Here is a 27,191-nt window from a genome sequence, read left to right as displayed (position 1 = left end):
TAATGACCTCTACCAGACCATTTTAAAGAGAAAATATGTAAGTTTTTTTTCTGTGAAGCAATATCTATACCTATATCCCCGTGGACAAAAGTTATGGGACAAAAAACAAAATTTCTTTCTTTTGGGTTTCTTTGTGCTTTTTCTTTTGAATATATGTTTGTAAAAAAAAGTATCCTTGACTTTAAAAAGTTACATTTAGATAGGAAATTTAACCATGAACAATTTTTATGTAGAAGTGTTTGTACCAAAAGTGCATAGAACTCACCTTAATGTAACCTGTGCCCAGGGACTAATTCACCCATTTCTCAAAAACGCACCCCTTTAAATGGTAGCACTCCGCGGTTTTTTCATATAGAGAGATTCATTGACCATATGAAATAATAAAACTCCGTTAACGTTGTAGTTCCTTTCTATAGTACATAATCAATTACCTATTAAGTTGATGTATGAAAAAAAAGCATATAATAATTGTAATAATTTTACTGGGACACTACCAATATTTTGGTTTGTAAGCTGGAGGACACATTACACACTTTTTTAGAAATTGGAAAAAACCGAAATCAAAAAGTGGAGCATTTTTTAGGTGATATTTAGTATCATATTTTTTATTTGTAACCTAAAAAGTTGTTTTATAGAAAGGACAGATAGGTGGACGAAAAATGAAAGATGTATTTTTCAATATGTCAAGGCGTTGAAGATGTTATAAATAAGCTAAGATCTAGTTCGTAATAGGTATGCATGAGTTGTAAAGAGATGAAGATTTTCTCTGGCAACGATGGCCTTTATTTTACAGTCGTAATAAAAATATTTTTGTTCAACTAATTTGGTAACATTTTTTCCAGAAACATATAAATATTAATTATAAATTGATCAATACAATTATTTTATTATTTTTGTTACTAATAATATGCTTGTTTATTTAATATATTTGAAATATTATTGGTTATCGAGAAGCTGTTGGCAATTCTACTTTCCTAATCATGACTTAAGGTCAGCGCAAGGTTGGTCTTATAAAATTTTTATAACGTAAAAATAAAAATAAAAATGTTTTATTGTTAATTTTAATATTGAAGTTGTAGTATCACCGAATACTGTGCAATTATGGGGCAAGGGTTGCCATTTTATCTATTTTTAGGTACGTTTTTCATTTTCTTCTCAATATAATACCCATATTATAGGCTATTGATTACGTTCAAAATAAGAGATCTACAAGGAACTACAACGTTAACGGGGTTTTATTGTTTCAGATGGTCAATGGACCTCTAAATATAAAAAAAAAACCGTGGAGTGCTACCATTTAAAGGGGTGCGTTTTTGAGAAATGTGTGAATTAGTGCCTAGGCACAGGGTGAATTAGGGTGATTTCTATGCACTTTTGGTACAAACACATCTACAGAAAAATTGTTCCAGATTAAATTTACTATTAAAATATCACCTTTAAAAGTCACAGATATTGTTTTTAATGTATTCAAAATAAAAAGCAAAAAAAAAAACGAAAGAAAGCAATTTTGTTTTCTGTCCCATAACTTCTCCTTTAAAATGATGTTTCGTAGAAGTATCTAGGATTTATTATTTCCGAAACATAATTTTTCAAATTTTGCCACTCACAGAATTTTCCCTATTATTTGGCAAACATTGCTCCCTAACTTTTTTTACGCAGTTCTAGGTATAATATGCTGTGGTATATTTAAGAGGAAGAGAAGTGAATTGACTTTAAAATAGTCGAATACAGAAGTTTGTGTGACCATTTTTAAACAAGATATGGTTTTTCAAAGTTTGATACTTTTTACGATTTTTGATATGTTTTACAATTATACAGTGATGACCGCGCTAATAACCGGCAAAATAGCTCAAAAGATGGAAAACATAATACATTGCGAAACAAAAAGAGCTGAAACTAGTGGAGGGGGAAATGATCGTTATAAAATTATAAAATAACATTACATTACATAGTTTTCCACCTTTAGACGTCTGTGACAGGAGTATTTTATAAAATTCTACTGTCACAGTGACAATTATCATACTCCTCTGATACGTTCCCACTAAGTGGGAACCATATGGAAAACTTTTTTATTATTAATTTTATGAAAAAAAATTAGTTTCATAAAATTATCTGCATAGCTTAAACTCTAAGAATCAATCATCGGATATAAAATTTTATTAATAGTGTACGAGGTATGTTAAAAAAGATGAATTTAGCTCAAGAGTTCAAGTACCTTTATATTTCACAATATAAAAAAATGTTATTAAGAAAATTTATTTGGAATTAGAAATTATGTTCTATTATGCAATTATATTCTTCTAATTGAAAAAAAATCAAAACTTTTCTCAAATTCCGGATACCCTTGGATATCTCACAGATATCTTGTTTACATAAAAGTAGTCTTAGAATTTTTTACAATATGTACACAATTTTAAAGTAAAGGAAATAAGCTTTCTTTTTATTCCAAATATGCCTAAATGTACAAGAAAAAAGTTATATTAAGAAATTAAAAAAATAATAGTAAAAAAATCAAAAATCGTTAAAAGTATAAAAGTTTGAAAAACTATGACTTGCTTAAGAATAGTCATACAACCTTATACAATAGACCATTTGAATGGTAATTGACTTCTCTTCCTACTAAATGTACCACTGCATATACCTAGAGATGCGTAAAACAAGTTACAGAACAATGTTTTGCGAAATAATGGGGAAAATGGCCCAAAAATGCTGTGAGCGGCGAATTTTGCAAAATCATATTTCGGAAACTGTAAATTCTAGAGACTTCTACTGAACTTCATTTTAAAGAGAAATGATGGAGATTTTTTCTGTTAATTGATGCCTATACCTACATCCTAGTGGAAAAAGTTATGGGACAAAAAACAAAATTGCTTTCTTTCGTGTTTTTTTTGCTATGTTTTTTGAATATATTTTTGTAAAGAAATTATTTCTGATTTTAAAAGGTGGTATTTCGATTGTAAATTTAATCTGGAGCAATATTTTTGTAGACGTGTTTGTACCAAAAGTGCATAGAACTCACCTTAATACACCCTGTGCCTAGAGAGTAATCTTTCTCAAAAACGCACCCCTTTAAATGGTAGCACTCCGCGGATTTTTCATGCTTAGGGGTACATTTACCATATGAAATAATAAAACCCCGTTAACGTTGTGGTTCCTTTCTAAAATACATAATAATAAATATGAGCCCTGAAAGGTTGGAATAGATTAATTTTTTCATGAATGTGAGATTTTGGAAATAAATCCCGAAACAGGTTAATTTTAATTTTTTCTAAATTACGATTTTTTGGTATTTATATCATACTAGTTACGTAATCCATCTGAAAGAGAATGGGAGTCGTGTGCTAGCTCTTTTATAAGGTTATTCAATTCTCTATACATTAATATAAAGAATAACGTAAATATTTATATAGGGTGGCCAAAAAATTATTTCAATTAATTTACATAAAAGGAGGATGTATGTATTTTATTAAATGCAAAATATAATCTACTGCTGTCAGAAAAAATGCTTATTTCATTTATATTGTAAAATTGCACTTCAATATGCACCCCAAAGTGCATAAAAATCTCAAAATAAGTATATTTAGTGCCAGATTTTGTTACTCGGTAGATTTTAAGGTCGCTGAATACGAATACGTCATCAGAACCGATCTTCGGACCACCTGGTCTCCAAGGTCACTGCTACGGCATGTTATCTTCTTGAGTTTCGAGGATTTTTGGCACCAGGTGCACCCGGGGTAAGTTTCTGATGGCGTATCCTTGTTCAGCGACCCTAAAAGCCCCTAGATTAATCTTATCAATTTAGCAGTGGCGGCCGGTCTTTGGTCGATTCTCCCATTATTAAATTTTATTTTGTGACGTCAGCAAAATAGAATTCTATTTGGCGTGCTCTGGGACCTCATTATACAAGATATGACAGAAGCTAGAAACAAATGACAATCGATGAAAGGCCCTATGTGATTATTATACTCACAGTCGGAAAAATGAAAGATTAAGTACCCATGAACGATCATTTCAATCACCTATTTTGCAGTGGCGGCCGGTCAGGGTCAGGGCACAGATGACCCACACATTTATATAGATAGATTTTTTTAATATTTGTATCTGTGAAGTAAAAAAAAATCTGTCAGATAATACAGACTAAATTTTATTCATGGTTTTTAAAAGGATTTGATCAATCCGAGCGTTAAGTGATCCCTGCGCATAACAGACTTCTCAAAAAATGAATGATCCGAGCCATTCATCTGACTTTTCGGCTAGCCGTACCCAACGCATCCGCAGCTGATGATTTACACGTAAAACTCAACCAAATAACAAGTCGATGAGCAAGCGAACATACATTCTCTCCGTAGGCAGGTACGGCATATTTAAATCTGCCGGTCGGTAGTGAATCGCCAGATCGCATCGGCAGAAATTGTCAAAAATAATCACGCCGTCTTACGTCGTTTAATTGATTTGTAATTTTTTTAAGTTGTCAGGAATTATCTTGTAGTGGACATGATGGATCGAAGCATTTATTAAAAATCAAAGTAATTATAGAGAAAATAATAAAATTGTTTTAGAAATATTTACTTTCTGATTCGAACTGTATTCGTAATACAGAATGAACTATTACATATAATCAAATAGTTACATTTTGAATAACGTTATTGAATCTGAGATTTAGAAAACCATTTGCTTGTCACTGGAAGTAGATGAAACTTCTGATTATCATGTCATTCACAATTATCAATTATTGTTGTTCGATACGCGTTACGTCGTTACGTGGTAATATTTATGAGACGTTTTTAGGTTTTAGAAACGTGAGTAAAAGCAATAAGGCAGAATATATTATTGATGTTTTAAAGAATTTTTTAAAATTTTTTGATACCAAAAATAAATTGGTACGGCAAACTGGGGCAATCTTATGACGGCGTTGCTGTGATGTGTGGTGAATTGCATGGTCTCCAGGCAAAAGTTAAAACTACATATTGCATCACAAGCTTTATTTACTCACTATTATACGCATATAATGAATTTATTTTTGCATGATACGTGTAAAAAAATAAAGAATATCGTCTTTTCTTGCCAGTTCCGCTCACCTAAACGGATTACTGCTTTAGAACAAATTTGTTTCGAAAACAAAAGCGAACAGTTTGTCAGACGCGATGAAATTTTAAATCTCGGTTAGTTTTATCTAAGCAGATTATCTCTGGTAGTTTTAGTATCTGTAGCAGATTTTCGTGAACAACTTTTGGAAGTTTTTGATTTTATTATTGATTTTTATTTTGGTTTTGAAATTGGCGATACCTCGATCCGTGAAGCAATCGATTTGAGAACTTTCTTTTAAATTTAAATTCTTTTAAATATTTTTAAGACAGAGTTTGCCCAAGATATTCATTATTGTTCAAAATCAGTCAACTGACATTATTTATTCAGAAAATAGAATACGAAAGCTGGTGCAAAATCTCAGAGATTTTCGTAATGATAGTAGTTTCCAATATATACGCAGTGACATTTTGGACTCGCTTGATATTTCCGAACCATTCCAAAAAAGACAACAACATGATACATTGATACATATCTCGAAAAACGAATAGGTATATCTTGAAATTTTGGATACCTACTAGATTTGCAAATTTTTGACCTCTTTTCCAAAGAATTTCCAAGATATTTATTATAACAAGTTAGGTACTTAAAAATTATGCCGATCCAAATATTTTCAGACAGTGGGATAAGTTACAAAATATGTATGTATAATTCTATGTAGTAAGTACTGCAATTCATTATAACAAACTTTTCATCAATTTTCTTATCACCACTACCACCAATTTCTGCCTCAAATAAACGGGATTTATCTTGTCTCAAAAGAATCAACACGTATGGTCGAAACACCATGAAACAAGAGAGAATGTCAAGTACATCAAATAAAAAAAAAAACAAAAAACAACAAAATCTCCTATGATGATTTAAGCCTTTTAGTTTGATGGTATACCTATATGAGGACACAAAAAACCTTGCCGACCCTGTCTCCAAGGCCACGAGCCGCCACTGGAATTTAGTGCAGAAAATCATCGAAGCTTCAGGTAAGGAGTGCCTTATTAGTTAACATGTGCCCCAAGTGTTCCGATGGTGAGTTCTGATGAAGTATTCGTCTTAAGCGACCCTAAAAACTCCCGAGTAACAAAATCTGGCCATGAGTACAGTTACTTTGACATTTTAATGCATTTTCGGATGCATCATAATATGGACTTTAAAATGCATCTATGCATTTTCACCCATTTTTATGTAGTAATCTTTTTTCTGACATTATCCTAAATACAATGCAAAATATTGCAAGTTGATAGGTTCTGTATTTAAAAATCCATTTATTTTATACTAGTTGCCGTGATCTATTATAATGGTAGTGGAGCCCAAGCGGGGATTTTTACAGTTACTCGAGCACGTCAGATTATGACATGGGGAGAAGCATTGTACCCTGTAAATTCACCCCTACCTTATATTGAATCTTAATATAGGGCAGTTCGTTAAGGGGGCTCGAAAAAAATCTATCCTTAGAAAAACTCGAAATCGTCAGATTAAGATAGGGTAAACTAAGTACATGCAGAACAATGTATATTTAAAAAATATGACGTTTTGAGCGGGACGTACGGAAATGGGCGAATCAAGAAGTTGCACAAGAAAAAAGCGAATATTTCGAAAAATAAACGTCAGATCGAAAAACTAAAAAATACGTGTTTAATATTTTTCAAAAATCTATGGAATGGTACTAAACACGACCCCCACGTAGAGGGATATATAAATTTTAATTTTTAAATAGGAACACAGCGATATTTTGCGAAATGAACATCACACCGAAAAACGGCAAAATACACGTATTCAATATTTTTGAAAAATTTATTGAATGACACCAAACCCGACCCCCTACGGACATGTGGTGGGAGTAACTTTAAAACCTTAAATAGGAGCCCCCATTTTTTACTGCAGATTTGGATTCCTTACGTAAAAATAACAAACTTGGATTCGAAAAAGTTTTTCGAATTATGGATAGATGGCGCTATAATCGGAAAAAACGATTGACAGAACTGAAAAATTAAATTAAAAAATAATATGTGTTTACTTTGTACGCACATAAGAAGTTATACTTCTATTATATGATTTAAACGAAATAAATATACTTTAAGCAATTTATTTTTATTTTATTTAAATATTAAACTAATTTTAATGCGTACCACATTCCAACAATAAAAGAAAAAAATAGGAATTGTCCGGATTTGAACCCAAGACCTCTCGATCTGAAGCCGAATGCTCTACCAATAACGCCACGACCTCTCTGTTTATATAGTTTCTCGGAAATAACGACAATTTACGACAACAAACTGACGAAGTGAAGTATAATAAATATAAAATATTTTTTTAATAATACTTATTTTACTCCCGAGGAAGACAAATCTAAAGACACAAAAATTATAATAAACATATTTACTAAAAACACTAATACATTCTTTTCTCACCTTTTTTGCACTGATATATACATAACTTGAAAAATTTAGCAACTGACGCAATACTGTCGGTGTGCGCATGCGCGCAGAATAACAAAAATTCACTCCCAATCGCCCCTAATGAAGTATAACTTCAAAAATGGAAAGGCCCCACTTAAATGGAAAACTTTACTTAACTTTTTTTGATTTTAGGACCTAATCTTCACAACCCAGTAGGTCCCTATAACGCTAGAGTAACTGCAAATTTAGCATATTTTCCTACCCTACTATAAGTTTATATTCATTTTAAATGAGCGTAATATCGTAAATATGATCGTAAATTTAGTAAATTTTCTTTCTAACTTCAAGTAGAAGAAAAACACAAACATGTTTTTTCTTATTTATAGGACTGGTTCACCATTTTTATCTATTAGATGATCTAGTACATTTAAACAGGCCTAATTGTGACATCAAGAGAATAAATGTGAGTATATTGATTAAATTTCTAAAGATGTTAAAAAATTTCTATTTATGTAACAGCCCGTTCAGATAGCCTGTACGATACGATAATTATTTACCACTTTAGTTCAGACGATACGGATTATAATTTTTTTTAACCTGGGAGCAGTCGCGCTCTCTTCTCTCACATAATCATTCGCGAGATGAAAAGTTTTATTTTATAATATACCTATTTACTTTTTATGTTATTAAAAAATATATATATCTAACAATTTTAAAGCTAATTGGTTCTCACCATAGCGATAAATTCACACAAAAAACAAATAAAAAATTAAAAAAAAAATTCAATAAAAAAATACTTACGCATTTCTATACTTTTCCTCGAGGCACTTACGAGTGAAAGTTATGTTGCAAAATTTTTCATCGAGTTATCATGGAAAATGATAAAATGTTAGATTGTTTTTAACGGCGCGACTGCTCCCGGGTTGCATATTTACAGATGCTTGCGTGTGTAGACACCAGGGTGTTGAAATCAGTTAGGGTTTGGAAAAACAGTACATTTACACATGCTAGCGCGTGTTGACACCACGGTGTTGAAATCAGTTAGGGTTTGGAAAAACAGTACGTTTACAGACGCTAGCGTGTGTTGACACTAGGGTGTTGAAATCAGTTAGGGTTTGGAAAAACAGTACAGTTACAAATACTAGCAGATTTGGACACCAGAGTGTTGAATCTAGCTAGCTTTTTTAGTAATTAATATACATGCATAAATGCTAACGGCTATTGACTTTGATTTTATATACCTACTGCTGTGGAAAAATATTTAAGTGATTTAGGTATTAGTAAATACTTAAACGTTGTTGGGATATAAACAATAATATATTAACACAAAAGAACAACATAAAAAATAATGTTGCTCTGAAGCTATTTGCTTGTGGAATTTTTATAATTAACTATTTAGATGGGAAATAAGCCACCATTAAATTGAAAAAAATATACAGAGAGAGTCTGTAAAGTGGAATAAATTCAATATCTCAAATACTAATTGTTTTTTTGGAAAATGCTCAGACCCGTCGATTAGTATTTCAAATTGTCCTTTGTGACATTCAATAAAAATGTATACAGGGTGTCCCAATTTAGAGATATGACGTCATCGTCGATTTTCTTAAATGGCAACACTGTCATTTTGATAGCTAATTTGATAGGGTTTGTAAAGTTATACATAACTGCAAAATATCAAATTTTTATTCTCTACCCTTTACAAGATAATAGAAAATAACAAAGTTATATCTGTAATTTGGAATATATTCAATAATTAAAATACTAAGGGCCGGTTGCTCGAACGCTAATCAACAATGATCACTATCAAATATTTAATTACTGTCACCAACTGTCAATGTCAACTTTTATCGGGTTGCTGAAAACATAATTGATTATAATTATGAGATTAGTTAATCAATTAACATAACAATTATTAACATAATAAATTAACTAATTTCATAATTGTAACCAATAATTATGTTTTCAGCAACCCAATCAAAGTTGACATTGACAGTTGTGACAGTAATTAAATATTTGATAGTGATCATTGTTGATTGGCGTTCGAACAACCGGCCCTAACTGTTTTTTTGAAAAATGCTCATACCCGTCGATTAGTATATCAAATTGTCATTTTTGACATATAATAATAATTTATACAGGGTGTCCCAATTTAGAGATATGACGTCATCGTTGATTTTCTTAAATGGCAACATTATCATTTTGATAGCTATTTTGATAGCGTGTGTAAAGTTATACACATCTGAAAAATTTCAAAATTTTATTCCCTACCATTTACAAGATAATAAAAAATAACAAAGTTATGAAGAACAAGAAGTAATCAAATAATAATTGAATTTATTTATTTCAATTAAGCAAATGCTCATAACGTTGCCCATTGACAATTTGACAATAATTGAGGGCAACATTATGAGTTTTTGCTTAATTTATTGAAATAATTAAATTCAATTATTAGTTGATTACTTCTTTTTCATAACTTTGTTATTTTTTATTATCATCTAAATGGTAGAGAATACAAATTTGAAATTTTGCAGTTGTGTATAACTTTACACACCCTATCAAAATAGCTATCAAAATGACAGTGTTGCCATTTAAGAAAATCAACGATGACGTCATATCTCTAAATTGGGACACCCTGTATACATTATTATTATATGTCAAAAAGGACAATTTGATATACTAATTGACGGGTCTGAGCATTTTTCAAAAAAACAGTTAGTATTTTAATTATTGAATATATTCCAAATTACAGATATAACTTTGTTATTTTCTATTATCTTGTAAATGGTAGAGAATAAAAATTTGATATTTTGCAGTTATGTATAACTTTACAAACCCTATCAAATTAGCTATCAAAATGACAGTGTTGCCATTTAAGAAAATCGACGATGACGTCATATCTCTAAATTGGGACACCCTGTATACATTATTATTGAATGTCAAAAAGGACAATTTGAAATACTAATCGACGGGTCTGAGCATTTTCCAAAAAAACAATTAGTATTTGAGATATTGAATTTATTCCACTTTACAGACTCTCTCTGTATAATATAATATACAATATAATTAAATGATTGTGAGTAAGTCTGTGTTTCATTACTACATTTAATTTTATTAACGTTTCGATGCTCAAATCGGGTGTCGTCAAAATAAAAAATACTACTACAGGGTGTTTAGTAAAGAATGGGCCATAGCTTAACCTCAGGTTCCTGAGGTTAAAATAGGCCGATTTAAGCTAACTTACCTTAGTACAAAGTTTATAATAACCGAGATACAGGGTGTCAAAGTGAAACTTTTTTTTATTTATTATTGAATATTTCCTGACAGGCATGAGATATCAACACGAAATTTGGTATGTGGCGGTTTTTCGGGACGAGAAAACTAAATTCCCTACCAAAAGTTATGTGTTGCCCAGAGGGCGCCACATACGCCTTTCAGCACTCATTTAATACGTTCCATCTTTTTTATCCGTCACTCAGTATAATTTTGACATTAAAATTTGTATTCCCCTATTAGTTTTATTTAAAAAAGGTATACCTCTTTCATCTCCCTAAACTCAACTGTTTACGAGATAAACGCATTTTAAATCTGCGGTGCAACATAATTTTTAGCATAATATCATTGTAGTTACACCAGAAAAATAACTTGAAACCATAAAATTATCCAAAAATGTATCGCAAATTTCTTCAAATGGAATTTGCGATGCAATGCCATAAATTTGAGAACTGGCACAATTATTATGGTTTTAAGTTATTTTTCGGGTGTAACTACAATGATATTATGCTAAAAATGATGGTGTATCGCAGATTTAAAATGCGTTCATCTCGAAAACGGTTGAGTTTAGAGAGATGAAAGAAGTATAGCTTTTTTAAGTAAAACTAATAGGAGAATAAAAATTTTAATGTCAAAATTATACAGAGTGAGGGATAAAACATTTAACGTAATAAATAATTGCTGAAAGGCGTATGTGGCGCCCTCTGGGCAATACATAATTTTTGGTAGGGAATTTAGTTTTCTTGACCCAAAAAACCCCACGTACCAAATTTCATGTTGTTATCTCATATCTGTCAGGAAATATTCAATAATAAATAAAAAAAAAGTTTAAATTTGACACCCTGTATCTCGGTTATTATAAACTTTGTACTAAGGTAAGTTAGCTTAAATCGGCCTATTTTAACCTCAGGAACCGGAGGTTAAGCTATGGCCCTTTCTTTACCAAATACCCTGTATATTAAACAAAAATGTTGTTGCTTAGTAAAAAATTCTACTAATAATTTTTTTAATCTGACTCATTTATATTGGCAATTCATACATATATTATACATTTTAAAGTATTTTTTACTAAACAACAACATTTTTGTTTAATTTAGTAGTACGTATTTTGTATTTTGACAACGACACCCGATTTGGGCGTCGAAACGTTAATAAAATTATTTTTTTTTAATTTAATTTTGGCTTATTTCCCATCTAAATAGTTAATTATAAAAATGCCAAAAGCACATAGCTTCAGAACAACATTATTTTTTATGTTGTTTTTCGTGTTAATATATTATTGTTTATATCCCAACAACGTTTAATTATTTATTAATACCTAAATCACTTAAATATTTTTCCACAACAGTAGGTATATAAAATCAAAGTCAATAGCCGTTAGCATCTATGCATGTATAACCACTAAAAAAGCTAGCTGGTTTCAACACTCTGGTGTCCAAATCTGTTAGTATTTGTAAATGTACTGTTTTTACAAACCCTAACTGATTTCAACACCCTAGTGTCAACACACGCTAGCGTCTGTAAACGTACTGTTTTTCCAAACCCTAACTGGTTTCAACACCGTGGTGTCATCACGCGCTAGCATCTGTAAATGTACCGTTTCTCCAAACCCTAACTGATTTCAACACCCTGGTGTCTACACACGCAAGCATCTGTAAATATGCTCCCGGGTTAATCTATAAAAATGTCGAACATCTTAGTGACACAATTCCTGGCGCGTTCAGACGATTTGATAGTATATTGCGCTCGAAAATTTTACATATGTCCAAAGTTACATTCGATGTTGTTACTGCAAACGATAAGATATGTTATGAGATATAAAATTCAAATAGAAGCGGTTGTATTCTAAGTGCACGAATATAGTGGGACTCTATTGCTCATTTCAATACAGCATATTAGTGGCCCTACTTCAAATTTTATTATAAAATGATTAGATTCTAGATGAGTTTGGAGAATTCTTTACAATTATTTACAAATATACACTAAGCACCAAAATTAACGCACCAGCTTAAAAATGGGACATTTTTGATGTCTTGTATTTCCTAAACCTCTTGTCCAATTTTAATGACTTTTTTAATATGTTATAACTTTATTCTTCAAGAATATCGATGTAATAATATTGATAAGTGTCATTGTATACCGGGTGTAACAATGATAGTGTGTTTTTTCCTCAAAGTTTGGAGCACCCTGTGGAATATTCTGGCGTATATAAAATATTGAAATTAAAACTTAACTGTAGCCTTATGGTTTCTTAATATTATGCTTTTGATTCATTAGTTTATGAAGGATAATAAAAAAGTTAGGTACTTTAACAACTAGCAACGTTCTTCATCAATACATGGTGTTTCTAAATAAGTGCGACAAACTTTAAGGAGTAATTCTGCATTAAAAAATAATGACCGTTTGCTTTATAAACATATGTCCGCAAATGCTTTGTTTTCTAGATACGGGTGTTGAATTTTTTCTTACAAACTGACGATTTATTTATTGCTCTAAAACCGGTTGCGGTATGCAAATGAAATTTGGTTGGTTTTAAGAGGTAGTTATTGCGCATTTTTTGGCATACAATTAAGAAGTTTATATTCACCATTGGCGTGCATACGGGTAATATGACAGGGTAATATGACCCGTATGCACGCCAATGGTGAGTATAAAATTCTTAATTTTATGCCCAAAAATGCGCAATAACTGCCTCTTAAAACCTATCAAATTTCACTTGCATATCTCGTCCGGTTTTAGAGCAATAAATAAATCGTAAGTTTGTAAGAAAAAATTCAACATCCCGTATCTCGTAAACGAAACATTTGCGGACATATGTTTATAACGCAAATGGACAATATTTTTTTTATGCAGAATTACCTCTTAAAGTTTGTCGCACTTATTTAAAAAACACCCTGTATTGATGAAGAGCATGGCTAGTTGTTAAAGTACCTAACTTTTTTACTATCCAACATAAGCTAATGAATCGATAAGCATAATGTTAAGAAAGCATAAAGCTACAGTTGAGTTTTAATTTGAATATTTTAGATACGCCAGAATATTCCACAGGGTGTTCCAAACTTTGAGGAAAAAACACACTATCATTTTTACACCCGGTATACAATGACACTTATCTGTTTAACAACAATATTAATACATCGATATTCTTGAAGAATAAAGCTATAACACATTAAAAAAATCACTAAAATCGGACAACAGGTTTAGGAAATAGAAGACATTAAATATGTCCCATTTTTAAGGTGGTGCGTTAATTTTGGTGCTTAGTGTATAATGTATAGTTTTAGAGTAGACACTGTGTAGATAAAGATAGTAATCTATTTGATTAAAACACGCGAAATAAAATTATGCAACGTTAATACATGTAACACTATGGCCGGTAAGAATAAAAGTGAGAATGTATTTTATACTCCAAACGTTGGAGTATATACTCCATCGAATCTTATGTACTGTGAGTATAAACTGATCACATCAGTACATTTTTATTCATATTAAATAGAGTATATAAACCTATACTTTTATGCTGATACACATGAGAATATACATACTCGTGAGTTTATACTCAGTTTTTGTTTATACCATTGTATGTTTCATCATTCTGAGTTTTTTTTTTAAACACTGGGAGGTTTCCTAATATGGGTTTACGATATCATATTTAGCAATTGATCAACAGGTTATTAGTATTATTAATGAATTCCATTTTAGTCAACGTAATAATTCGTCTTGTTGAATAGATGATCCTCGAAATATTTTTGAACACAAACTGACCAAAGGAAAAAAGTTATTGGTAGAAATTTTGTAATATCTCGTTTTAAGATATTGTTTGTTTTAGGAAGCCAGAACTAATGTAGACATTTGTCTTAGACCTGAATACAATTATACCCAAATAGATTTTCTTATTCATGGCCCAAAAGATGATCCATATACCTTTGTCCAACAAAGATGTTCTTTAAAGCCAGTCTTAGATAATTGCCTACATAAAACTGTTGATTATTTGTCGGTTTGTTTCAATGATACCATGAATCAAGGTTTAGAAGTTTGGAAAAATATTGATGACAATATGGTTGAATATCTATGTAAAAATAACGCAGAAGTAGCACTGGGTAAGGCTTTATTAGATAATAATATTATTTAATTTATATATCTTAAAATTTAGATTTGCTGATTTTATAATTGCCGTTTATGTATTTTGATATTATTGCTATGTTAGTATAAAGATCAAATTATAATATGCACTATATAGGATTACAGTGGGGAACAATTTGGAAAACATTTCTGTTGAGTTTGATTTCTGTTTTATAGGCATTCGGTGTGTTGGTATCAAATTTTCTGTATCCCACAATCTAGCATGGATCAGAGGAAGCACTATTGCTCCCGTATTGGCTGACACAAACCTTCTCCGATATATAAGATTTCATCAGGAAATAGTTGAATCACTCAGTACCAGATTTAGGGCAGTCAAAGAAAGCTTAGAGTCAATAAATACTGCTTAACCCAAACTTACTTGACGAGAGAGCTAAGGTAACATATTTTGCGTTTTGACTCACCCTGTACTCGATATAAAGAAAATTAGCAATATCAACCATTCTTAGAAAATTTCACAATCAACAAAAAAATATGGCACCATTAAACCATTGATCCTGTGCTTATTTTTATTTATACAGGGAGCTGAATTTGTTACGATTTTCATAGAAAATTGGTTATAACTTTGTAAATACCCTGTATAATATAAAAAAAACCTTTATCTTTTTGTGATGGGGAAGTTAAGAATATTTCGAATATAAAAGCACTGGGTCATAAGTCTCTTAGTACTACAACCCTGGGCGTGTCTTGGTTGACCTCACAACCCGCTTCATATGGTAGGAATAAAAATCTGGTAACATGGTCGATCTATTTTTTCTTAACTCGGCTTGGTATTCCTATATGAAATTTTCTACAAAAGGTGTAAGCCTACTTAATAGGATTTTCTATATATTATTTTATACACCGTAGTAAGTAGAGGGATGCCTCTAGAATTAGAGCACTTGGTTTTGTCTCCCTTTTGTGTGGATGGGGATTATTAAACTTTCGTGACATTTTGTTGATATTTTCTCTTCTTTCCCTATAAGTGTTATTATTATTAGTGTTAACCATTCAGTTCGTTTGAGTGAAAAATACGTTGCAATATCACATGTACCAATGAATGATTTGTGGCAACCTTAAAATAATTTGCTTCCTTCTTGCCTCCTTGGACAGAAACGTGCATATATAAAGTATACCTGATTTTTGTATATGTCGGACAGCATACCTCGTGAGAAACATTTGGTACGGCCGGATTAGCTAAAAAGTCTGACCTGACACCTTGTCATCAACTAGATAAAAAAAATACGCTGAAACTGTTCAACAACACTTTGCAAGATTTTGTTACTTGGGGGATTTTGAGGTCGCTGAATACGAATACGTCATTATAGCCGACCTTCGGACCACCGGGTCTCCAAGGTCACTGCTACGGCATGTTATCTTCTGGAGTTTCGAGGATTTTTGGGCACCAGGTGCACCGGGGTTAAGTTTCTGATGGCGTATCCTTGTTCAGCGACCCTAAAAGTCTCTCGATTAATCTAATCAATTTAGTGCAGAAAATCATCGAAGATTCAGGTGAGGAGTGCCTTATTAGTTAACCTGGGCCCCAAGTGTTCCGGTGGTGAGTTCTGATGGCGTATTCGTCTTAAGCGACCTTATCAGAGGTATGGATCAGAGGAAGCACTATTGCTCCCGTATTGGCTGACACAAACCTTCTCCGATATATTAGATTTCATCAGGAAATAGTTGAATCACTCAGTACCAGATTTAGGGCAGTCAAAAAAGCTTAGAATCAATAAATACTGCGTAACCCAAACTTACTTGACGAGAGAGCTAAGGTAACACATTTTGCGTTTTAACTCACCCTGTACTCGATATAAAGAAAATTAGCAACATCAACCATTCTTAGAAAATTTCACAATCATCAAAAAATATGGCACCAATTAACCATTGCTCCTGTGCTTATTTTTATTTATACAGGGAGCTGAATTTGTTACGATTTTCATAAAAAATTGGTTATAACTTTGTAAATACCCTGTATAATGTAACTATAGCATAACGCTGCAATTACTATTTTTTGCTAACTTTTATTTTTATTTTTAATAACTTTTAGCAAAACGAAATACCTAATATATGTCATATAAATTCACATGTAAATACAGAGCAAATTTTAAACGAAACGTTAAACAGATTGTATAAGATTAATGTTTCTTTCAAAGAAACACTTCTTAATTGATTACAATGTCCCCAGCCTCGTTATGTCAAAATTCTTGAAATCCATATAGTTTCTCAATTTATGGCTTTCTCTGGTTTATCTAAGAAACCGCAAATCAGTTGACATAACAGTGGGGTTTCGTTCGACCCAGTCAGTCTACTACCAGCGTCTGCACAACACACACCCTTCGATTGTCGATATAGGTCAACAACACACCGCTTGTTCACACAAAATAAATAAACAGATTACCGTTCGTTTTACACATTATTACTTTGTCGTTTTAATTAAATTCCGCCATACACCAACCGGAATATTGTTGACCCGCAAGTATTTAAACCGCCGCGAAAATTTAAAAAGTTAGTGTTAATAATATTATACTTTTGCTGGTTTTAACAGTGAACATCGAAAATGACGGACGCTAACACCAGTGTCAATACCAGTGTTTCAGTTGATCGGATTTCAGTTAAAATCCCACCTTTCTTGCCCAACGATCCTGAAATATGGTTCCTGCAAGAAGAAAACAAATTTACACTGGCAAATATAACAAGTGACGCAACCAAATTCAACTCTACAGGGTGAGGCAGATAAAGGGCCTATTAGAGATATCTCGAGAACTAAAGCTAAGAGAATCTTGAAAATTGGAATACAGGGGTTTTGAGGTATGAAATATTTAATGAAAATATTTTCTTCTCTTTGCTACTTCCGGTTATACCGGAAGTTGATTGTAACTTCGTTTTTTTTTAAATGAGACACCCTGTATATTTTTACATTTTTTGATTCTCCTCGACTTCTTCTTTCTTAAAATATAAGGTTTTGTAGTATTATACAGGCTAGGTTAAAAGATAATTACGTTTTCTTATTAATTTCGTAGCAATATTAACACCCTGTAGGATTGTAGTAGATTGGTATAATAAACTCTATTAATGTTCAAATGATTTTTAATATAGTCTACTATTGTTAAGAGTTATTGGTATAGTTAAACTTTTCATTTTAGTATACAGGGTTGGTCGAAACTCGGAATGAGTATTTTCTGAGTTTTCTTAAATGGAACACCCTGTATTTTATTATTGTAATGAAATTCTATTTTATGGTACTTTTTAATTTCTTAAGCATTTTCTATACCTAACTTCTTTAATTTGTGAGTCATTGGTGATTAAATCCAAACATTAATTGCAACACAAAATAGGTGAAATTGTATTAGGTTGGCCGTGAAAATATTCAGTCACAAATAATTTTTTGGAAATAAATACATATTAATCTATACTGCTACTTAAAATTGCCAATAGTGGTTGAGGTATCAAAATACCATCGAAGTTAAGATTGTTGGTGCGATTAACAATTAAGCACAAACTAAAGCAGTTAGGTAGAGGGAATGCTTAAGAAGTAAAAAGTACCATGAAATATCATTTCATTACAATACTAAAATATAGGGTGTTCCATTTAAGAAAACTCAGAAAATACTCATTCCGAGTTTCGACCCACCCTGTATACTAAAATTAAAAATTTATTTACACTAATAACTGTTAACAGTAGCAGACTATATTAAAAATCATTTGAACATAAATAGAGTTTATTATGTCAAACTACTACAATCCTACAGGGTGGGAATATTGCTACGAAATTAATAAGAAAACGTAATTATCTTTTAACCTACCCTGTATATTATTACAAAACCTTATATGTTAAGAAAGAAGAAATCGAGGAGAATCCAAAAATGTAGAAATATACAGGGTGTCTCATTTAAAAAAACGAAGTTACAATCAACTTCCGGTATAACCGGAATTACCAAATAGATGAAAATATTTTCATTAAATAGATCAGTCTTCAAAACCCCCGTATTTCAATTTTCATAATTCAGTTGTCTTTAGTTCTCGAGATATTTCTAATAGGCCCTTTATCTGCCTCACCCTATATAGTTGCCAATTTAGACACATCCTACATATTAGAAGTTAGGGACATCATCGTTTCACCACCAGCCACAAAGAGGTATGCAAAATTAAAGTCAGAATTAATTAAGAGATTTAGTGCATCACAGCAACAAAAAATTAAAAGACTACTTGAGCATGAAGAACTGGGCGATCGAAGACCTTCGCAGTTCTTACGACGTTAACAGTCTTTAGCAGGCACAACGGTACGAGACAATATTGTAAGGTCTCTGTGGTTAGGTAGACTGCCAGCGACTACACAGACTATTCTAGCTACTCAAGCTAAAGCTAGTTTGGACGCAGTTGCCGAGCTAGCTGACACAATATCTGAAGCTATAGCTCCTAGGGCCCAAATTTCAGAAGCTTCTAACACTCTTGAAAGTACTATTGATAAATTGACAGCCGAATTAGCTGACATGAAAATCCAGCTAGCTAGCTTGACGCAGGCTCAAGCACAAACAAACACATACCGTCGCAACCGCAGCAACTCAAGACGAAGACCATACCCTAGAGACAGTAGCTACAGTAGGGAACATAATAGTGACATATTATGTTGGTATAACTACCGTTTGGGTGACCAGGCTCAAAAGTGCTCTCCTCCGTGCAAGCACCAGGGAAACATCGCGGGCAGTCGGTAAATGCGGCATCCGATCGAAGCCCAAAGTCTCGCCGCCTTTTCGTAACAGACTATGATACAAAAAAACAGTTTTTAATCGACACCGGAGCCGATCTGTGCGTTTTCCCGTGAAAATATATACGGGGTGCACGCGAAAAGACTTCACACGAACTGTACGCGGCCAATGACACTAAAATCGCGACGTACGGCTATGTGAACTTGACATTAAACATCGGACTACGGCGTGATTTTACGTGGCAATTCGTAGTGGCGGACCTTTCAAAGCCCATTATCGGGGCCGATTTTCTTTCCCATTTCGCTCTCCTAGTGGACATTGCTAACCAGTGCTTAGTAGACAGTACGACAAACCTTCGAACAAAGGGACTCGTTAAAGAGTGTTTCGACGGCAGCGTAAAGACTATCGCGGAAGCGTCGCGTTACCACGAACTGCTGCTAGGATTTCCGGAAATCACGCGACCCGCCGATATCGTGAAAGACATTCAACATCAAACCAAGCACCACATCGATACAACACCAGGTCCACCCGTTTTTTCGAAGCCTCGACGATTAGCACCTGACAAACTGCAATGAGCTAAAAAATAGTTCGAAAATCTTCTACGACTAGGCATCATAAGACCATCGAAAAGTAACTGGTCTACTCCACTGCACATGGTCCCGAAGAAAGGTGAGGAATGGAGACCCTTGCGGAGATTATCGACGTCTAAACCAAAAAACAGTTCCAGATCGATATCCAATTCCGCACAAGACAAGACAATTTTCTCTACAATAGATTTAGTGAGAGCATACAACCAGATACCAGTAGCCACCGAAGACATACCAAAAACCGCCGTTACCACACCATTTGGGCTGTACGAATACTTATATATGCCTTTTGGTTTACGAAACGCAGGACAGACATTCCATCGTTTCATAGACGAGATTTTACGTGGTCTAGACTTCGCCTACGCCTAAATCGATCCCATTCTCATTGCATCAGAATCCGAAGAGCAGCATATGTCGCATTTGGAAGAGATTTTCAAAAGGCTCAAGCAGTTTGGCGTTGTGATAAATCCAGCGAAGTGTCAATTCGGCAAAAACGAGATTACCTTTTTGGGATACACAGTATCAGACGGAGGACTCACACCTCCACAAGAAAAAGTAGCAGCTGTACAAAATTTGACTCAGCCAAAAACAGTGAAAGACCTACGCAGATTTCTAGGTATGTTAAATATCTACCGAAGGTTCATACCCAATGCAGCTGAGCTACAAGCACCACTATATGATGCCCTAAAAGGTAATGTCAAAGAAAAAGCACCAATCGAATGGACACCACAGCGAATCCAAGCCTTTGACGACTGCAAAAACAGTTTAGCTAACGCTGCTTTACTGAGCCACCCTGTAAACGATGTTGATATCTCCATCACTTGTGACGCTTCCGATTTTTTTGCGGGAGCTGTACTACAACAAAAAACGGATACAGGTATGAAGCCTTTAGCTTTATTTTCTAAGAAATTCTCACCTAGCGAAAAGAAATATAGTGCATACGACAGAGAAATATTAGCTATATATCTAGCCATAAAACACTTCAGACATATGATCGAAGGCAAGGACATAACGATATACACAGACCAGAAACCAATCACCTTCGCCTTTACTCAGAAGCTAGATAAATGAGGTCCTAAACAGTTTAGATATTTAGACTATATAGGACAGTTTTGCACTAACATTTAGCACATTTTTGGATTAACAAATATTGTGGCAGACGCACTATCTTGAGTCGATAGCATCAAGAAAAATATCGACATCACTGTCTTAGCTCTCGCACAAGAAAATGATCCAGAACTGCAAACTTTTTTAAGTGAGAAAACATCACTTCAAATGAATAAAATACGCTTTTCCAAACAAAACGTGAGTTTGTACTATGACATATCAACATCTACAGCCAGACCATTTGTACCAAAACCACTTCGAATGGCAATTTTTCGCACCATGCATAACCTAGCACATCCCGGAATCAACAGTTCTGTGAAGATGATCACACAGCGATATGTTTGGCCATCCATTAAATCAGATGTGAGGAAATGGACTCGAGCGTGTCTACAGTGCCAAAAATCGAAAATATCGCGCCACATTGTTTCACCTACTGGAAGTTTAAATTTTCTACCACCTTCCAGCCGATTCGAAAACGTCCACATAGACATAATAGTGATGCCGGTCTCAGAAGGAAACAGATACTGTCTAACATTCGTTGACCGTTTCACACGTTGGCCAGAAGCTTTCCCGATGCCTAATCAAGAAGCAGACACAGTAGCCAGAACATTTTATTCTGGTTGGATAGCTGGTTTTGGAACTCCCAAGCGCATCACAACAGATCAAGGCCGATAATTCGAATCGCATCTCTTCAAATCAATATGCAAATTAACCGGAACTACCCATTTAAGGAAAACCGCCTATCATCCTCAAGCAAATGGTATGGTAGAAAGGTTTCGTTGACAGTTAAAAGCAGGAATTCGATGTCATGAAAACATCCGATGGACCGAAAGCCTACCTTCAGTATTACTGGGCATACGAGCAGCGTGGAGAGAAGATTTAGGTACCTCAGGTGTACGAGCAGCACAACTCGTGTACGGAGAACCATTGTGTTTGCCAGGTGAACTATTGTTTTCATCACAAAGAAACACCGACGACAATGCTCATATTTATTTAAAAACGCTTCGAAACCATTTCGAAAACCTCCGTCCTACGCAACCATCGCATCATGGATCCAAAAGTACCTTCATTTTCAAAGACATGAAAACCACCTGTCACGTTTTCATCTGCCGTGATACAATCAAAAGCAGCTTATAAAACCCATATCACGGTCCTTTTCCAGTTGTTGAGCGAGGTGACAAGACTTTTGTCTTCCGGGTAAATGGAAAAGAATCAACAAATTCCATAAACAGATTGAAACCAGCTTACGAGTTTCACGACTCTACCCATCACGAAACAAAAAAATGACAGTATCCAGCAAAACAAATAACAGACCGGGGAGAAGAGCAAGATTTACCGGAAGCTACCAAGAAAGTGTCGGTTCACAGTGTATTAAGTGATTTTTCGTTCTCCTCGTATAAACTTTGCGTTCTTTATTTTTTTCTATTTTCAATTGTCATTATAATATGTATATATTATGTGTTATTTATCGTCTTCGTCACTCGAAGGGGGGTATATAGCATTACGCTGTATTTACTATTTTCTGCTAATTTTAATTTTTATTTTTAATAACTTTTCGCAAAACGAAATACCTAATATTTGTCATATAAATTCACATGTAAATACAGAGCAGATGTTAAACGAAATGTTAAACAGATTGTATAAGATTAATGTTTCTTTCAAAGAAACATTTCTTAATTGATTACGATGTCCCCAGATGTCAAAATTCTTGAAATCCATATAGTTTCTCAATTTATGGCTTTCTCTGGTTTATCTAAGAAACCGCAAATCAGTTGACATAACAGTGGGGTTTCGTTCGACCCAGTCAGTCTACTACCAGCGTCTGCACAACACACACCCTTCGATTGTGGATATAGGTCAACAACACACCGCTTGTTCACACAAAATAAATAAACAGATTACCGTTCATTGTACAAATTATTTCTTTGTCGTTTTAATTAAATTCCGCCATAAACCAACCGGAATATAACAAACCTTTATCTTTTTGTGATGGGGAAGTTAAGAATATTTCGAATATAAAAGCACTGGTTCATAAGTCTCTTAGCACTACAACCCTGGGTGTGTCTTGGTTGACCGCACAACCCGCTTCATATGGTAAGAATAAAAATCTGGTAATATGGTCGATCTATTTTTTCTTAATTCGGCTTGGTATTCCTATATGAAATTGTCTACAAAAGGTGTAAGCCTACTTAATAGGATTTTCTACATATTATTTTATACACCGTAGTAAGTAGAGGGATGCCTCTATAATTAGAGCAATTGGTTTCCATTTTTTGTGGATGGGGATTATTAAACTTTCGTGGCATTTTGTTGATATTTTGTCTTCTTTCCCTATAAGTGTTATTAGTATTAGTATTAACCATTCAGTTCGTTTGAGTGACAAATATGTTGCAATACCACATGTACCAATGAATGATTTGTGCCAACGTTAAAATAATTTGCTTCCTCCTTGCCTCCTTGGATAGAAACGTGCATGTATAAAGTATCCCTGATTTTTGTATATGTCGGACAGCATACCTCGTGAGAAACATTGGGTACGGCCGGATTAGCTAAAAAGTTCTGACCTGAAACCTTGTCATCACCTAGTTAAAAAAAACAATTACGCTGAAACCGTTCAACAATTCTTATTCTGTTTTAAATTGCTAGGTTTCAACATAAGCATCAATCTACAGTTTTCATAAATTTGTCAATTTCCCAAACCATTTCGCGTAATCGGTTGTGAGCATGATGAAGATGAAATAAAACATTTTAATTTCATGGAGGCACAGTATCAAGTTTTGCCGCAAGTACCTTTCTTATACACGACGTCGTAGCCTAATTCTTCTAATTGGATTCTTCATCTAACAAGCCATGAGTTTGGATATTTCAAGTAGATGAAGTAGAGAATACAATAATATCGACACATAAAAGATGCACATTTTTTCTACTAGTTCTTTTTGTATATTTTTCATCACTGCTTTGACTGTTCGGGGTACATTTATTTCGAATAGCCTGAATTTCATTCTCAGGTATTTAAAATTATTATTTTCAATATTCACCACATTTTTATAGATTTCTTCAGCTGCTTCATTTTGACAGTATCCGCTGGCTATGTGTAAAACCATTGTCAGAGAACTAGTTTGCCTAGAATATTCCAGGTCGTCGGGAAATACATTTCAATACAAAAACTGATGCATTTACCAGAAGAGCATTATATACAAAATACTTCGTTGCAGAGCCTGTCGTGGGAGTGCCAAAAAGTATCATCCGCACCTGGGAAAGAGCCTGGATCCGAAGCAAACACAACTCACATTGGGAACATAAACTCGATCAAGCAAAAATGTATATTGTACGGACGTGTGATAATAGGGCTTCAGTACTGCGAAAACCATACAAGAATGAGCCCAGATAATAACAGACGTCCTTAATTGATACGCGTCAGTTAAGCGACACCTGAATATATTGGTACTATTTCATAGAAACTTGAGCTGCAAACTGTATAGCAGAGAACCAGAAAAAGTCAACCATATCTTGCATGATTGCTAGGCATTGGATAGCAAGCGGATATAACACTTTTTGGAGACAACGAATTGACTCCAAATATATATAGAACCCATCCACTAGACCTGTGTAAGCTGAAATGGGTACCATAAAGAAAAAGAAGATATACAATAAGCCAATGGGCCAATTCTTTGGAGCTGAAATTCACTAAAGTCTGTTTGGCATGTGGATAGACCCATGGGGTAAGCTTATATGGTTGAGTCGGAGCTGATTTGTGTTATTTGGGTTGGAATATATTCATGCATGTTATATTCATGCACTAGACCTATACATAAGCTAGTACAGAGTTTCAGAATTCTGGAATGGGGGTCATGGGGCTTCTTTTCATACGATGTCAGCTTATACTCTCTTCGTATTTCACTATAGTTTTCGGCAATCAAAAAAACCCAGTAATCAAGTTCATCAATATTATCCATCAAGCTCCTGAAAATAGAGACCGATTTGTATATTTTAGGTTATGTGAATAAAAATAACATGAACTAAAATGTTCTATTGGTTAACTCTATAGTAAAAGCAAAATACCAACTATGATGCAAAGGTATCTATACCATTTTGTAGCAAATATATTTGTGTCTAATGCCATTACATAATATAAAGGCATATTAAAAGTTCTTAATTTTAATATATCTTTAGTTAATTTTTGCCATTTGAACTCCTCTCGTTGTAAATAATCCAACGCCGTGGTCTAGAACTAGTAGGCTGTGGGGTTAGAACTAGTGGATGGTCTCTGGGGGTATGGAATAGTAATGAAGTTAAGCGTAAAGAGCTCAAAGTACATCCCAATGGGGGGAGGATTATAACCCCCAAAACCTCCTCTCGTTACATTTATGAAATAATCATTTCATTTATACATACTTAACTTTTTATTTAAATCGCTGTTTAAATATGGCTTTGCCAATTTTATAGTTTTTTTTATATCTTTCAAGGCCATCCTAATGATGGTAATGGATATTGATCACGTAATATTCTATCATCGACGTAGACGTTCGGTTTCGTTTGAAATTTAGAATGAAACATGATTTTAATCCTAAATTTAAATTAAGTAATAAAAAACAATTCTCTGAACGTGCTGATTTTATTAATTAAACAGTAGTTTTTAAGTCTCGGTATAGATTAAAAACAAAGACCCAACCTTTATACCTTTATAAATTTCAATAATAGTACAGGTCATTTTTAATTTTTGAGTTGTTCTATTTCATAACAACTTGATATTAATCGCGAATAAAATTTGTTTTAATGTGGAATCATCAACAGAAAGAAACAAGTACCTATGTCCTCTTTGACTACTAAGTTTGAATAACTATAAATATATATTATATTAAAATTTCTTCCCCAAATGAGACTGAATGACGTAAGAAAGTCAAAGAGAAATCAGAAGTTACTAAACACCTTAAAGATATTTCCTACATTTCAGAATTTTTACATCAATGTGAACACTAACAAATAAAATATCCCTCTAAAATGTGGCAAAGTGATATAAAAATATCACTTTATCGTACTTTGTGATACTGAATATAAATTAGTCTTTAATAGGTACCTTCCGAGGAGAGAAAAGATATGGTTTGAATTAAAATGATTCAATAAGTTTGTATTCCACTTATAATATAAAATACAAAATAATACTTATTTTTTTATTATTTTGTATTTTGAAAACGACACCCGACTTGGGCGTCGAAAAGTTAATGAATTCATTTTTTTGGAAAAATTGTGGCTTATTTCCCATTTAAAATAGTTCATTATAAAAATGCCACAAGAAAATAGCTTCAGAACAACATTTTTATTCCACGATATTTACTTCCCCGAAATTAATTACCTATAAAAACTAGTTTTAAAATACAGGCAAATTAAAAATCTTGTTCATATATCTAGTTAAATCATATCAATCATAACAAATTCGTAGTATCATAACAAATTCTTAGATTAAACATAAGAAAATTAAGTTTCAATATGTGGTATAAAAATAATAAGAGTGAGGAAAACATACATATTATAAAATAAAAAAAATAACAGATACCTTTGAGATGTGTGATATAAACACGGGTGCTGAGAATTCCATGGATACAAAAAGTTACTAACCATAGGATACTAAAAATACAATACTTAGGTCACGTATGTGCTGATAGGAGAAAGATATGAATTTCTTCAAATCAGAATAAAAATTAATGAAAGTACACGGCAAAAGGTCAGTGGAATGATATCAGAACTCAAATTTTTCGTGTATCAGTTTGCAAAGCTAATAATAAGTATTGCCATAAGAAGAAGAAGCAAATATGAATAAAATGTAATAATTATTGTAGCAAAATAAATTGTCAATAATTAATCAATAATCTTTCACGTATATATCAATACATCAATCTGTATAGATATCCTGTTAACTACTT

The 27,191-nt window shown here is 33.1% G+C and overlaps 1 protein-coding gene across 2 annotated transcripts in view; it reads left to right on the top strand.

The window, feature by feature from the left end:
* The first annotated feature begins 971 nt into the window (after window positions 1-971).
* Window positions 972-27,191, top strand: part of LOC114333990 (uncharacterized) — a 44,505-nt gene continuing 18,285 nt past the window's right edge. The window contains exons 1-4 of one of the 2 annotated variants that reach the window (XM_028283990.2): window positions 972-1,135; window positions 7,865-7,941; window positions 14,578-14,848; window positions 15,048-15,266. In XM_028283990.2, the coding sequence (XP_028139791.1) occupies window positions 1,102-1,135; window positions 7,865-7,941; window positions 14,578-14,848; window positions 15,048-15,238 (573 nt within the window). In that variant the 5' untranslated portion in view covers window positions 972-1,101 and the 3' untranslated portion in view covers window positions 15,239-15,266. The remainder of the gene's footprint in view (window positions 1,136-7,864; window positions 7,942-14,577; window positions 14,849-15,047; window positions 15,267-27,191) is intronic. The other variant, XM_028283989.2, reaches the window with a different exon arrangement.

This window comes from Diabrotica virgifera, chromosome 4 (assembly GCF_917563875.1).
Source record: "Diabrotica virgifera virgifera chromosome 4, PGI_DIABVI_V3a".
NCBI lineage: Eukaryota > Metazoa > Arthropoda > Insecta > Coleoptera > Chrysomelidae > Diabrotica > Diabrotica virgifera.
Note: the sequence above shows the minus strand (reverse complement) of the source record. Positions and strands in the feature narration are given on the sequence as shown.